The 17051-nt window shown below is 35.7% G+C and overlaps 1 protein-coding gene across 2 annotated transcripts in view; it reads right to left on the reverse strand.

The window, feature by feature from the left end:
* LOC148946836 (uncharacterized) overlaps positions 1–17051 on the reverse strand; it is a 131555-nt gene that overhangs the window by 72428 nt on the left and 42076 nt on the right. For both annotated transcript variants that reach the window (XM_089096643.1, XM_089096642.1), the window contains exon 2: positions 16205–16496. In XM_089096643.1, the coding sequence (XP_088952769.1) occupies positions 16205–16413 (209 nt within the window). In that variant the 5' untranslated portion in view covers positions 16414–16496. The remainder of the gene's footprint in view (positions 1–16204; positions 16497–17051) is intronic.

Below are 17051 nucleotides of genomic sequence, written 5' to 3' on the forward strand. Positions count from 1 at the left end.
GCAAGTCATCACTTTGAAGTAGCGCGTGCTGATATCAGAGGTTTTAACACAACATTCTGTCTCTTCATACATGGAAACTATTAGACAGACTAGCTTCCCACGAATGCCACTGAACCTGAACACTCCACAGGGTATGGCAATCCACTGAATCAAAGACTCTCTTGAATTCCACAAAGAGTATGCACAAGCTTTCTCCCCATTCATTAGATTCATCCAGCATCGTACGTAGAGTAAAGATAAGGTTGGCACAGGATTGCTTTGGCCGAAATATATGATGTTCTTCGCCCAAATGGGGATCAAAGGCAGTTGTGAGTTTTCCTATTATTATGGTCGATGATTTATCACCATTATGGCATTTGAAATACCACCCTTTGACGAGTAAATTTTGAATACCCTTTGCCATTCCTGAAATATTTCAGATACGTCCTTTTGACAGCTTATATGCAGTAGGCTACTGTATTTTTATTTAGTTCAAAATTCTCCTCCCTCGACACTCCCTGAAAGTTTCAAATTATTACCCTAAACTATTCCTAAGATATCGCAGGTAACCCTTATTGACAACCAGGATGGACATAGTGTCTTTTGATTAGATGCAACATTTTCTAGAAGTTTCAACTTGATAGCTTTAGCTCTTCTTGAGATGTTATAGACATGACTTTTGACATCCTGGATTCAGATAGTGTCTTTTGAATTGGTTCAACATCCCCCTCAACAGTCCTTAAAATTTTCAATCTTCTACCTTTAGCAGGTCCTGAACAGAGTTGCGCCTTTTTTTTAAACGTGGATACAGAAGGAATTTTTTAATTTAGTTCAAAATCCCCCTCAACACTCATTGAAATTTTTAACTTAGCAACTTTGGCTGTTCCTTAGATATTTTAGGTACGCTCTTTGACAAGATTTGGCACAACATCCCCCTTGACATTTTCTCTAAGTTTCAACTTAAACCCTAAGCCGCATTTGAAATATTATAGTTATACCCTTTTGACAACCTGGAATCACAAAGCATCTTTAGATTTAGTCAAATATCTCCTTTAAAATTCCCTGAAAGTTTCAATTCAATACATTTGCCTGTTTCTGAGATACTAGTAATATGCTCTTTTGAAAACTTGATCATCGGGGTGTGTATAGTGTCCCTAGATTAGGTTGAACATGATCTGAAAGTTTCAACTTTACAAGCTTAGTAGTTGCTAAGATATGCAAGGGCACCGGCAGATCCTTTTCCAGGGGGGGGGGAGGGCAAATGCAATAATATTAGTGGTGGTTGGGTGACCGCGAATATATTTCAGGAATCTTTTTTACGTTGGAATAAGTTTATTTTTAAATTTTTTTAGGAAAAAACCTCTTAAATAAAAAGAGCAATTAAATTCCAGGCAAAATGAAACAAAACACAGTAAATTTTAAACCGCAAGGGTTCCTGGCAAAGGGATTAATTTGTTTAATCAATAATATATTTAATTATTGTGCATTTAATCTTAAAAGAAAATCAAACTCAAACCAATATTATAGAAAGATTGCTTCCGTAGAATACAACAGATGTAGACTTGTGTGTGCAATTTCCTAGACCTTACAATAGTTTACAGAAGGAGTAGAGATACTAAAAAGATCATCCTGCCTGCACAGATACCATGTTTTAATTTTATAACAGTCATGTAAAATGTACCTGTTTCACTACAGGACAATTCTCCCCCTCGAACCTAAATCCATTATATATATTCAGACATAAAAAAAGAAAATACAATAGCGAAAGAAAAACAAAATATTTTGTATTTCAATGACCTCTGTTTTGATTTTGATGGGAAATCAAACAGTTCGTGATAATGTGGCAAAAAACTAAATTTTGCTACCAATTGATATATCAGAAGAAAATAAGTTTCATTAAGTTTAGTTTTACCCATCAAAAGCTAAGAGCCTGAGAAAATTTGCCTGATTTTCTAAAAAAGGGGGAAAGACTCCCTCGAAGTCCTGGAATTTTAATGAAAATCACACCATTGGATTCAGCGTATCAAAAAACCCTATTGTAGAGGTTTAAAGCTCATATCTACAAAAATATGGAATTTTGTAATTTTTGCCAGAAGAAAGATCACGGATACATGGTTATTTGTTGTTGTTTTTTTTCTCTAGGGGTGATCGTATCGACCCAGTAGGCCTAGACTTTGGAGAGAGGGTTCATTCTAATGAAGATGAAAGGCTCTAGAGCCCTTTTTAAGTTACCAGAATAATTAGAGGGCGACAAGGCCCCCTCCCACGCCACCTTTTTCCGAAAATTGTCCGATAAAAATTTTGAGATAGCTCTTTTCTTCAGTATACTTTAAAGGCCCAATATCTATGTCTTTAGAGATAAATGACCCCCTACAGCCCCTGGGTAAAGGTTTTTAAGTTATTGGCATGTTGTTTTATTTGTTATTGGGAATATACAGACATTTTTCGGGTGGGGAGGGGAGGAAGAATTTTCTGCTGGGAGGATTTTAGACTGGGAAAATTTTACATGGAGAGGGAAGTTTCCATGGGGTGAACTTATCGGGGGAAATTGTACACTTGGTGAATTTGCCCGAATTCCTATACGAAAGTTCTTTATGACGTAGATAATTTCGGAGACCACACTGCCTTTCCATGACGATAAAATAAAAGTTCAAAATAGGGATACAATCCTTTTTAATAGACACTGTACAATAAATTTCACAAAAAATACCAGATATTTCGGTTACATATAAAGTGACCGTCATCAATAGTAAAACTCTGATGACGGTCACTGTATATGTGACCAAAATATTTGGTATTTTTGGGAAATTTATTATACACTGTCTATTAAAAAGGATTTTATCCCTATTTTGAACTTTTATTTTAAAGTTCTTTATGTCTTGCTTTTTCTTTACCGATTGAATTTTAATCCATTTCTCTATTGAAAGAAACCCGCATCTTCTCTAAATTAAATAAAAAAAACAATTTTTTTAAACTGAAAGTAAAGAGCGACATTAAAATTTAAAACGAACAAAAATTATTACGTATATGATAGTGGCTGTCCCCTCCTCAACGCGTCGCTCTTTTCGCTAAAGTTTTTTATTGTTTTAAAAAGTAGAGTTGTAAGAACGATTCAAATTTTAGCGTAAAGAGCGAGGCGTTGAGGAGGGGACAGCCCCTTGCATATACGGAATAATTTCTGTTTGTATTAAGTTTTAATGTCGCTCCTTACTTTCAGTTTAAAAAACTTGTTTTTTTTTAATTTATGATCGTTTTTTAGTTAATTCAGCTTTTATTTTCATAAAAATTTTAATTTTCTTTTTATAAATGGATGTCTTTACAAATTAACTTACGTGACTAACTTCTATATTCGTATATTTATATTCTGGCAAAAAATACAAAGTTGCAGATTTTTGCAGATATGAGCTTGAAACCTATGTAATAGGGTTTTCTGATACGCTGAATCTGACGGTGATTTTCATTAATCACCGTCACTCCAGAAAAAATCCTTCCTGAAAATGGTTGTATACTTCCCAATAACCAATAAATAATGCTGGCAAGTCCGGCACCCCCTTCTTGGCAATTTCCCTTCCCCCATGAAAACTTCCTTCATGAACAGATCCTCCAACATAACCACCGACCCACCCATCCCAACCACAACCAGAAAAAAAAACACCTAAAACTTCTGTATACTTCCCAAAAACCAATACTATATGTTAACATTGGGTAAAGTTCGTAACTTTTAGCCCTCCCTCTGGGAACTTTGGGGGATTAAATCATCCTAAAAGACATATTTATCATATTTTCGACCATGCTGAACAAAATGGCTATCTCAAAATTTTGATCGGGTGACTCTGGGAAAAAATAAGCGTGGGAGGGGATCTAGTTGCCCTCCATTTTTTTGGTTACTTAAAAAGGCCACTAGAAATTTTAATTTCCGTTCAAATGAGCCCTCCCACGATATTCAATGACCACTGTGTCGATAAGATCACCCCTGGGAAAAAAACAAACAAAAAAAAAACAAAAAAACACGCATCCGTGATCTTTCTTCTGCCAAAAAATGTAAAATTCCACATTTTTGTAGATAGGAGCTTGAAACCTCTACAGTAGGGTTTTCTGATACGTTTAATATGATGGTGTGATTTTCATTAAGGTTCGATAACTTTTAGGGGGTCTTTCCCCCTTTTTTTGAAAATCAGCCAAATTTTCTCAGGCGCGTAACTTTTGATGGGTAGCACTAAACTTGATAAAAGTTATATATTTGAAATCAGCATTTAAATCTGATTCTTTTGATATATCTATTGGTATCAAAAATCCGTTTTCTAGAGTTTCAGTTACCATTGAGCCGGGTCGCTCCTTACTTACAGTTCGTTACCACGAACTGTTTGATAAAATAGCACGTGTGTTCCAGATGGTACATAACTACCAAAGTATGTCCCGGGAAGGTATTTCGAAGTACCTACCTCTACACCTTCTCCCTCTAGAATGTCCTTTGATTTGTCTAAATGGAAGGTCAGTACTTATTTGACATTTGTAAAGAACGACATCTTACTTACTTTTTAGTTACCAGTTTTTTTTCTGAAGCTTTGGTTCAGAAAATGAAATTCAAGTCAAATTAGAAGAGTTTTAAAAAATATCAATGTTTTTTCTTCAAATTTAGGAAATGTATTTGTATATCTTTAAAACCTTATAAATTGGGATTGAGCAAAGTTGTGAAGCTGAAAACAGTTCTGTTGTATTTCATCTAAGCAGGATATCTATTTTGCAAGGATTCATTTTTATAACACACGGATTTGATAAGGCGGCGAACAAGAGATTTGATGAAATCTGATGAGTAAGTCAAAGGTATTCAGAAAAGACAGGATTCGTAGCATTATTATTGCAACCGTTCAGCTCTGGAGGTAGAAAAATGGGGGAAGTCTTTCTTTTATTTGTGCCTCGATTTGATTTCATCTTCATTTCAGGTCCGTGTGTAACTATTTTCCTGATTAGAAGATATTTCTTACTCAAATATCTTCTGTTGGCCTGCTACTACGCCATTGATTTACTGATTTCCACCATGAAAAAATGCAGCCGTTAAGAGGTATCATAGGATCTGGGAGAAATTTGTTGCTGTAATTTTCGGTTCTTGTGAAATAAATGAGATTATTTTTTGAGGGTTTTTATTGGGGGGTTTTAACTGAATCCTGAGAACTAGATATTAGACTGTAGACCTAGGAAATTGAACAACGCTAGTGATGGAAATCCAATAAGAGAGCGGGAAATCCAGCAAACAAGATGAAAATCCTTCAAGGATCTTAAAATCCAACACGTTGTTTTGTCAACAAATTAAAAATTAGATTCGGGTATGGGAATTCAACATTTTTGTTTCTCAACAAATTGGAAATTCAATAATGACCATGGAATTCGAAAAAGGTCTCCAATATTCAACTTCAGCTGTTGAAATTTCAATTTTGTTGTTGATAATTATTACAAACAATTTTTGTTGAATCTCAAACAATTTTTTCTTATAGTCTGGGGCTATTGGACTAGCAGAACTTATAAAAGTGATGTTTAATTACTCACTTGAAAGCTATTGCTCTTATATACGTGTTTTTTTCAATTTTACATTCGTAAGAGCGATATAGCACTGAAAACAAAACTTATGGTGACACTTCTTAAGTAGAAAAGCTCTGGAGTGCAAAACAGGTATCATTGTAATAGCTGTGTTCCAGAACCCTTAACTGAAGGTTCACAAGAACCCCTCCCATACACTCCCCTCCCAGCCCCCTTAGTATGTTTCATAAATCGTCTGCTCATCAGTAAGCTATTGAAATATTAGCAGGCTACCACACCGTCGTAGATAGATGTTTAATGGCTCAATTATAAGCTATTGCTTATATTTACTATGTTTTTTAAAATTCTACCATCTATTAGATTTCATAGATTTTAATGTTAAATAGTTTCTGAGGAGAATTTGGAATGAACTCTTTGTCATGGTTGAAGCATTAGCTGCAACATAGTAAAGAGTGAACCACAGCGCATAGTAACTTAAAGTTAAAAATATTAAAACAGTGTTTTTTTTTCTTTATTCCAGGCCTAGCGGGTTACTAGAATATCATAGAGAGATACTTAAGAGCTCATTCAAAAACCATTTCTCATTTGTACGTTGTTCATATAAATTTCGCCGTGTGCAAGTGCCAGATGGCACGCACAGAGGCACTTTATATGCCTTTCCTCGAGGGCTGGGGATAGCGGGCTACCAGAACATTTTAGATAGCTTTTTGGTAGCTCGTATAAAAAAATATAGCTCATATATACTTTCTTCCTATAAATTCCAATATCTGTAAGTTTCAAATAGCACTAAAAACGGCACTTTTGGTGCCATGTCTCAAGTGGAAAAGCTGGGGCTACTGGGCTACCTGAGCTTTTTAGAGTGATGTCTAACGGCTCATTTTAAAACTTTTGCTCGTAACTAAGTTTTTTTTATCAATTCTACCATTTATAAGTGACATATAGCACTGAAAACAACATTTTTGGTGCCACTTCTTAAGTGGAAAATCGGAAGCATAAAACGGTATTATTGTAATAATTATGGACCAAAACCCTTAACTGGAGCTTCGCAAGAACACCTCCCGCGAATTCCTCCTCCAGTCCCTCTTAATAAGCAACACAATTAAAGTCCTACACTCGGTAGGATCTTAAATTAATTCAGTGACCGGAGTTAATAGTGTGACCATTCTTTCAAAACATTTTTATATGGATTAAAAATGTTGGAATCTACTGACCTAGTTTATGGACATTTATTTACACTTTACAAAAATAGATTTGTGCTGATTTCAATTTTGCGTAACCCTAATTGACAAGCAGAAGAGGGGCAGTAAACCCTGGGCAAGTGCCGTTGTACCTGCCGGGAGAGTCTCCCTTAAACTGCGGGGATAAGGTAACGGGGGCTGACGCTTCCCTTGTCTTTTGGGGTGATAGCTGGATCAAGAATGACGGAAAATACCGTGGTTTTAAGTCCGGTCTTGAACTTTATACAGAGGCATGTCGGAAAGAAAACGAATAAGGATATTTTTATCAGGTAGTCGAAGTTTTTCTCAAAGGAAGCTCTGAAAGATGCTATTGATATATGCAAAACAGTGCTCGACAAAAACATTAATCAGAGTCGTAAGGGCTCTCACCCAACTTCTACCTTTTATGCCAATATTTATGAGGTTATGTCAGAAAGGATCGCAAATGAAGTTCTGACCCCTCGTTTTGTCATTCTCGACCCAGCTGACGTTCCCACCATTCCTGAGGATGTGAGTACGATTGTTGCCTCACGATTGAATGATTGGAAAGCGATGCTAAGTTTTCTTGTAGAGAAGCGCGAAACCTCTGAAGTACCTAGCTCAAAGAACCAGCCACCAATATGGCCTTCTCTACCCCGACCAGAAAGGAATATCCCAGTTGTTTTGTTGAATTTGCCCGCAAACTTGAGTGCCAATCCTACCAAGCAAAAGGAGCTCTTGAGGAAAATCCGGACCCACTGATAAAATAGACATAATCGAACAACGAAGAGACAGGCTGTTTGCACATATGAAAGACGAAACATCCGCAAGTGTTGTTGCCCCCGGGGCCCAAGGCGAGAAAAATATACGTAGCAAGGTACTTCACTCAGAATACCTCGGGATCATTTACGTTGACAAAGATTACGACGTTTCCACTATTCCTAACCTAATTAGCGGTGTTTCCCAAGCCAAGCGCTTTGAAAATTCCTCAGTTGTCCAGATCACATTCGTTACTAAGATTGACTTCGATCGGGCGCTCAAGTTTGGAATCAAAGTGGAATATACCATGTTTTTTGTGTCAAAGTCCCTTGCAAAGCCGATGCAGTGCTATAAATGTCAAGGTTTCGGTCATCGTGAGAACCAGTGTCAGAAGGACACTAAATGTAGCAAGTGTGCCGGTGATCATAGCTACTCCGAGTGCACCTCAGATGTGCTCAAATGTGCCAACTGCGGATCCAACCATGCAAGTAACAGCTTTCGGTGCCCGAACCTGAAAAATGCAGCTCGTGGTACAAATCCAGACCAAGCTGTGCCGAATAACTTAAATCGTAAACAGGCTCGATAAATGGCGAAGTACGTGTGTTGTGTCAAAACATAAACGGTGCTAGAGGAAAATTAGACATACTTCAAATAGTGTATGGTGCTTTCGATATAATTTGTGTTAATGATCATCTGCTTAATGAAGATAATAGCACAAGACTGATTACTTCTTCTGATTATCAGTTTTTTATCTACCCAGCTAGAAATACTGGGGGTCGACCCTCGGGGGGCTTAATGATAGCTGTTAGAAAAAAGTATAATTGTAATCTGTTTGGGTCTAATGATGTACGTCTTGTGGTAGAATTTAGTGGTTTTATTGCTGTTTGTGTTTATATGGCTACAAACTATAGAAATGACCGATCGAGTCAGAAGTTTGCGTCTGCCTGCTCGTCATTGTCGAAACTACTTTAAAGAATAGCTCTTACCCGTAAATCTTGTGTTATTATGGGTGATTTTAATACGGATATTAATGATAATACCATTGGTCGCTCACAAATTTTAAATGCTACATTGCCGCAAAATTTCTATTGTCCACAGAAAAATAGATCATTTACCTATGTACATAATAGTGGTAGCACTTCTGATCTCGATTTCGTGTTTGCTGATATGGGGGATCTCCAGCGGCAGATAGTTAATGTTTCTGACGACCTTCTTTTAAGTGACCATTCGCATCTTGAGTTTCATTTATCACTCAGTTCTTTTGAGACATATGCTCTCTCTCTAGACCCAAGTGGTTCACTGAACAGAACTGGAATCGTATTAATATATTTACTTACCAGATGCTACTTGATTCGTACTTAGATAAGATAAGGGTTCCGTTTCATTTGCTCTCGCGGGTAAAATCTGACCGGCTTCTCGATTTGAATTGTTATTTGCTTGAATTGTTGCATAGTATGAAAATGGCTGTATCCGTGGTAGTTCCGTCGGAAAAAATAAAGCTGAATACCCGTAAGAGAGGCTGGTCAGATTTTCCTGGTTTGAAAGTTGAAGTGTGTTTTGGAAACAAATTTGGGTTGATTGTGAAACACCACGTTGAGGATGGGTTTTTAAAATTATGAAGTCGAGTAAACACCAATATCAAAAGAAGGTGAAATCTTGGAAAAGAATTCGGGTTAAGGAGCTATCGCGGGCGGGGAATGAAAAATTATCCTCGTCAGCTATGGTGAGTAGTGTCTAAACTCATCTGCTCTTCTTCGTCACCACCTGATAGCAGTGAAATAAGTAGATAGTTTGAATATTTTTCTTCAATGTTTGTAGCTGATCTTCCATCATTTGAAAGTGATTTCCGGGACATTCTGATGCATCATTTTGATCGACTAAACCGATACAGTAACTGGCTTACTATTACCCCGTCGTGTCTTGAATCTTTTGTTCGCCCTCTTTCTTTAGGAAAATCGCCTGGGGCAGATGGTATTGAGCCGGAACATTTGAGGTATGGCACCCCTAAACTGTTTATTCACATAGCTTTATTGTTCCAAGCAATAGTATCGCTGCAGCCTGTCCCACAAGGTTTGTGTCAGGGGGTCGTTACTTGTATACATAAGAAGGGGAAAGACCCTAAAGATTGTTCTTCGTACAGACCCATCACTATTTGTTCAGTTCTAGCAAAATTACTGGAGAAGATACTGTGCCCTATAGTGGCAGCGCGAGTGGATGTGGGTGACAATCAGTTCGGTTTCCGGTCCGGTCTCGGTGTTCAGAATGCATATGCAACTTTTATTTCAATTGTTGAAAAGTTTAAGAAACAAAAAACTCCGTTATTCGTCTGCACAATAGACATATCTAAGGCGTTTGATTCTGTCTTACATTCGCAAGCAGTCCTGTCACTACTAAGGGCAGGAGTTGATCCCTTTGCTTGTAATTGTCTGTAGCAATGGTATCAAAAATCTCTAGTAAGAGTTTGGTCTGTGGGAAAGTTTTCTAGGCCTATAGAGATTCGTAGGGATGCCAAAGAAGTCTCAGTAATCAGCCCAGTGAGATTTAACAATGCAATACGTTCTGCGACAAAATCGATAGAAGATTTTTTGATAGATGATGGAACTGATGCTAGTCATCTATCTTACGCAGATAATCTACTTTTGATTAGTGATAATTTATAATATTTTATTAACAGAAAGCTGTTAATGCCGTGTCATCTGCACTCGGTGATATTGGGCTAACAATAGAGCCGTCTAAGACTTAATTCGTCGTTTTGAACGACGAAACATTGCGAAATCGTGTTGTTAATGTTTGCGGGAAGACGATTCTCCAAAAGGATAAGTTTGAATATCTCGGACTCCGATATGGGATTTCTATTAAAGCTACAAAAAATCTAGTTATTGCAGCAGTTAAAGAAAAACTGCAGAAAACCTACGGTCTGCTAGCACGAACTAAAGGTCAATTTGACAAAATTACTCTCGGTCGTCTCTGTAACGCCATGTTCGCGCCACATGTCTTTTTTTAACCCCTTTATGGAATTGCGTTAGTAAAACCGAACGTAACCAAATTCGTTCAATTTCTTGGGTATTGCAAATATTTATTGGGTATTCCCATATGGCCAAGAAACTCTTATGTTTCGCAGAGGTACTATATTTTTGAAATAAGTAAGAAAATGGATGAGTTATATACCCGTTTCAAAAGTTGAAATAGAACAATCCACGACTTTCCATTGGCTAGTCTTGTGCATTAAAATCGTGATTTTGATTTCATTTGTTTTTCTCTTTTCCATAGTTATCGCAGTTTAATTTTGTTTTGTAGCGTTGTGTGATTTTTTCGTGCTTTTTTTCTTTCGTTTTTATAACTCTTTTGAGCATTTACATTGTATTTGTATGAAGGATTGAAATAAAATTATTATTATATTAAATTACATTATTAGAGGCGTGGTTCTGTCAGTACAGCGCTAGACTTCAAATTAGATTATAATGCGTTCGATTCCAGCTTGGATTTTCAATCATGATGTGTCCCTTCTTATGATTACTTTTCAGATAATCCACTATTTTTGTAAGCGTGATGAACTCATTTTATAAGGTATATCCCGGGAAGGTGGATTTTAAACCTATTGCTCATATCTAGGTGCTTTTTATTAATTTTACCATCCAAAAGTGCCACATAGCACTAAAAACGACACTTTTGGTACCACTTCTTAACTGGAAGAGTTTGGAAGCATAAAACGGTACCATTGCAATAATTATGGTCCAAAGCCCTTAACTGGAGGTTTATGAGATCCTCTCACATATAAACCCCCTCCAGACCCTCTTAGTAAGTTTCATAAATGAACTAGTCATATTAAAAGAAAAAGATTATTGCGAAAACAAATTAACTAAAACTAAAAACTTTTCAACTAAACATCTACCAAAAATTAAACGTATTGATTAACAGTTTTGAATTGAATCTTCAAACTTCACTCTGTGATGAAGCCTGTGCACTAGTTCTAACGGCGGTAATTGAGGAGAAGGGATGTCCTTGCCCCCTTATTTTTTGCTCTTGCCTAGGTTTTAAAATCACCTTTTTTGATCATTTCATTGGAAAAGGCACGTTTCATTTGAAAAAATGAAAGTCTCGAGAAAAATGAAGTTTCGAGAAAGCCATTTAACCAAATAAAATTAAAATTAATATACAAATTTCGCTTTAATTATTCATGTACGGTGAGCCAAAATCAAAACCCGCATTAATTCAAAAATGTTCAAAAATTAAATAAGAAAAAACAAGTTATTTTTAACTGAAAGTAAGGAATGACGTTAAAACTTAAAACGAACAGAAATTATTCCGTATGTGAAAGGGGCTGTCCCCTCCTCAACACCTCGCTCTTTACGCTAAAGTTTGACTTTCTCCAACTCTATTTTTTAAAACAATAAAAAACTTTAGCGTAAAGAGCAAGGCGTTGAGGAGGGGACATCCTCTTCCATATACAGAATAATTTCTGTTCGTTTTAAGTCTTAGCGTCGTTCCATAATTTGAGTTAAAAAAAACTTGTTTTTTTTATTGAATAAGATAAAGCAACAATCCATTTTAGGATTATCTTTACTTTTTTACGTTTAATTTGGTATCACTTCTGCACAATGGCTCAGTTCAATGACTGGCTCTCGTTTTGGTTCTTAAAAGGACATGTCATGATTAGTTTGTACACAAGTTCGAAGTAAAGCCATCTTGATCGTATTAGGACTATAGACCAGCTTTAGAATTTGTATCATAGCTTGAAACTCACTCTTGTATAGAGAGAAATAATTGGACTTCCAGAGTTCATATTATGTCTTATTTGATCTTCATTTCAAGTGACACTAAACCATATTTCTTACAATTTAAGACTGTATATTACCCACTATTGGCATTATAGCTGGTGAGAGCAAAACGATGCTTGATAAATCAATCCAATATTTCTGTATGCTGTGCAATCACTTTAGGGTTATTAAAAAATATTCAGTTTTATGCCTACGTTTTAAGATAATTTTAATTGTATACTGAAATTTGCTGACGACAAAATCGGTGTGATACTATAAAAACATTTATAGGTCCGCCTAATTTATTCATAATATATACTTAGTTTTGACACTCAAATCAATAATCCTGTTTTATATACTTGACTTTTGTATTTTCAGTAAAGCACTAGTTTAGTATAATCATAAAGCATAGGGAAAAATAATTAGTTGGTTTATTTTTACTAGTTATATTAATATATATTAAATAGGCTGTGAAGTGATAACTTTTGTCCGTTTTAAGTTTCAACTTCGCTCTTTACTTCCCTCGGAAAAACTTTGTTTTTTTAAATTAATATTCATATATAATGAATTAAATAGTTGCATAATTCACAGCCCTAGCCACTTGGGCTGTGGGGGGTCGTTTCATCCCCAAGGAATAGGCTATTAGAACTTTCGACCATTTTAAACAAAATGGATATTTCAAAATTTTAGTCTTGATGTTTGACGGGATTGGAGGCTTTTTCTTTCGGGGTTTAGGGGAGGTAGAAAGCTAAAAAGGGGGTGAGGGGGTCAGATCCTCTTCGAATTACTTTTTACTCTTAAAAAGGCTCTAGAACATATCGTTTTAAATCAAATGAGCTTCTTCCAAAGTTTTTACGACAACTCCTTCCTTTCGAAGTAGCCTGGCAAAAAAAAAGATATTTTGAAGCAATGTATACGTTGAAGCAATATGTTAAAGCAATTGCGCTGCCTATGATCATCTTAAATCCCGAAGTCTCCATATTCTTTTATCGCCAATATAATTTATGATATTTATGCTTATCCGCGATACCTTCCATATCAAACAGTTCTTGGTAACGAACAGTAAGTAAGGAGCGACCCGGCTCATTAATTTTCATTGAAAAACTTCTTTTTCGGAAAGTTTTTTAATTAATTCCAAAAAACGTACAAAGTAGTGTAAATTCAATACTTTGTTTTTGTGAAAAAGTCTATGTTGGGAAAGTTAAAAAAAAATTGAAAATAAACTCAAACAGTACAAAATTGCAACATCTTATCAAACAGTTCGTGGTAACGAACTGTAAGTAAGGAGCGACCCGGCTTAATAGTAACCAAAACTCTAAAAAGCGGAATTTTGATACCAATAAATACATCAAAAGAATCAGATTTTGATGTTGATTTCAAATATATACGTTTCATCAAGTTTAGTCTTACCTATCAAATGTTATGCGCCTGAGAAAATTTGCCTGATTTTTGAAAAAAGGGGTAAACACCCCCTAAAAGCTAAATAACCTTAATGAAAATCACACGATCAGATTCAGCGTATTAGAGAACCCTACTGTAGAGGTTTCATGCTCCTATCTACAAAAATGTGGAATTTTGCATTTTTTGCCAGAAGAAAGATCACGGATGAGTGTTTATTTGTTTTTTTTTTTTTTTTTTTTTTTTTTTCCCAGGGGTGATATTATTGATCCAGTGGTCCTAAAATGTTGCAGGAGGGCTCATTAGAACGGAAATTAAAAGTTCTAGTGCCTTTTTTAAGTGACAAAAAATGGAGGGCAACAAGGCCCCCTCCCACGCTCATTTTTTTTTTCCAAAGTCACCTGATCAAAATTTTGAGATAGCCATTTTATTCAGCATGGTCGAAAAATATAATAGCTATGTCTTTGAGGATGACTTAATCACCCACAGTCCCCGAGAGAAGGGCTGCAAGTTATGAGATTTGCCAAATCTTTACATATAGCATTGGTTATTGAGAAGTATACAGACTTTGTCAGGGGGGATTTCTTCTGGTAGTGGGGGGAGGGTGTTGGATCGGGGACTACGTCGCAGGATCTTTTCAAGGAGGAATTTTTAATGGGGGAAGGGACATTGCTATGAAGGGGCGCCAGATTTCCCAGCCTTATTTTAAAAAAACGATCAGAAAGTTTTCAACTGAAAAAATTTTAAATTGAAAAACTTTCAACACCAAAACTTAAAACGAACAGAAATTATTACGTAAATGATTGGGTTCGCCCCCTAGTCAATACCTCGCTCTTTACGCTAAAGTTTTTTAGTACTTTCACAAGAGCTATTTATTCTAATTAACGGCCCTTGTGACTAAGGGGTTATTCTTAAAAAAATTGGAAAAAATTTTGAACTTTAGCATAAAGAGCTAATAAAAAGTTCGTAAATAAAACTAAACAACTTTCGAGAAATCCATTTAGCCAAAAAAAAGTAAATTAATATGCAAATTTTGTTTTAATTATTCATGTACGGTGAGCCAAAATCAGAACCTGTGTTAATTTAAAAACGTTCAGAAATTAAATAAAAAAAACAAGTTTTTTTAACTGAAAGCAAGGAGCGACATTAAAACTTAAAACGAACAGAAATTATTCCATATATGAAAGGGGCTGTTCCTTCCTCAATGCCTCGCTCTTTACGCTGAAGTTTGACTCTTTCTAACGACTCTATTTTTGAAAACAATAAAAAACTTTAACGTAATGAGCGAGGCGTTGAGGAGGGGACAGCTTCTTTCATATACGGAATAATTTCTGTTCGTTTTAAGTTTTAATGTCGCTCCTTACTTTTGGTTAAAAAAACTTGTTTTTTTTTTAAATTTAATTTGTCATTAAATAATACATATTTTTGTAGCATTTCCTTCCTCTCTTTCGTCAGGCAATTGACAAATTCAAGAAGAAAGAAGAGAAACGGTTTGCTGAAAGGAAAAAGTGCCTAATGGAAAAATGAAGAAGGCACGGAGGAAGATGCATTCCAAAATTACTTTCCTATTTTTCCATTAAGCAGCTTTGAAACTCGGACAAATTATTAAAGAACAGATTCCCAAGTGAGGAATTCTTGAAAAGAGGCGGTGAAACTAAGTAAAAGCCCAGTTGATGACTTGATAAAGTTGAGGCTGTTTCTTTTGCCTTTTTTCCACATTATTTAAAACATACGGGTAGAAAAGTACAATATTTGAATTTGAACCCTTCCCCTTCCCTATGCTGGAAAAAAAAGTATTTGAATTTCGATGGCAGGCTATTACCAAACCGCAGACCCGCTGACGAAAAAAAAAATTTTTAACAAATAGTGTTTATCCATAACTCAATCGAAGTATTGATGTGTCTTCCGTTCACGAGCGATGACTGTGTGAAAATCCCAAAAGCGTTTGTTTTTGTTTTGTTTTTTTTGTCCCAAAAACGAGGGGGAACTTTGTGCAGCAAATACACCTCCAGCATTTTGAGCAAACTGTACACGGTTCAACGCGGTTTTTAGGGCTAAAGATAGCCTAAATATAGAACGACATTTTACCTCTGTGCCTTAGCAGCGCAAAAAAAAATCTTTCACCCCCAAATAATACGGAATTTATTGTTATAATATTAATTACATAAGTAATTTCTAACTAGTGATAAATTTTTCAGTATTATTTCTGAAAATATTTTCTAGAATAATTAGTTAAGTGGCCAAGAGAAAAAAAAAATGGACCGCATAAGCAAAGTAATGAGTTGGAAGATTACATCCAACAAATTATGTGGCAATTATGAAAATATGTCTTCCTTTGTTTAACCCACTATCCAAAGAATGTTAAATATCTCCATCGTTATAACCCCTGTTAAACTGCTGGACTGACTGGTACTCAAAATTCTCAATGATCGAATCCAAGAAAGTAATATCAGTTGTCATAAAAACATAAGATATAAGACGTGATATGAAATAAGAAATAAAAATAAGACATGAATTTTCAAATAGATACAAGACACAAAGATAAAACAAAATATAAGACATAATAAGAGGATTGCTTACACGTCCAAAGAGCTATATGCCTCGTTTGATGTTGATTTCATAGACTCGTCATAATTTTCAGATGAATCTGACAATTCATACAATAATTTACCACTTTTAGCTGATCTAAGCTCACCCTTTGATTTGTCATTACCACTCGACGATCTCACTTGTTCCTTATATAGCTTTTCTGTAGGGCTTAGCTCGGGTTTGGATTTTGATTTATTCATTCCAATAAACTTGTCTGCAGGAAGAATTACAGGTGCTCCTCCCCCAGGTCTTCCCCATGGGTCCCAAATATCGGCTTCTGCTACTGAAAGATTTTTCCGTTAAAAGACTAAATCATTGAAAACGATAAAGTGTATGCTATTATAAACAATCGAATGAATACGTGAATACAATAAAACAAATACGAAGTTTTTTTCTTGGACATTTTGTTGTTTCATTGACCCAGTTTTACATCCGTAAACAAGGATGGTTTGAAGCAAAACTATATCGGATCTTAGACTCTGTCTTGATACTTATTTTGTATCACTTCTACATGGATTTGCGCATAGATCCGAAAAGTGTCTGCACTTTTTGTATCCTTTGCTGAAAACTTGAAGAAGGATTCTTTTCAAAACTTGAAGAAGGATAGAAGAAGGAAAAAACTTTCTAACAAAAATATTTGGTAGTTGGATATAGTCCATAGGTAAATCTTTCACTGATTTTTTTATTTCACTTTATTTGCATGTTTCCTCGCGAAAGCGAATGGCAATTTATTAGCTCCTATTTTGAGATAAGATATGAGATATACATGAAAAAAGAAAACAAACACTATTCGCATTTTGCCTGCCAAGAAAGGCAAGAAGCTTGAAAGGGCAAGTGA

The sequence above is a fragment of the Artemia sp. Qi Xiang Cuo genome, chromosome 11, assembly GCF_049724085.1.
Source record: "Artemia sp. Qi Xiang Cuo chromosome 11, ASM4972408v1, whole genome shotgun sequence".
NCBI lineage: Eukaryota > Metazoa > Arthropoda > Branchiopoda > Anostraca > Artemiidae > Artemia > Artemia sp. Qi Xiang Cuo.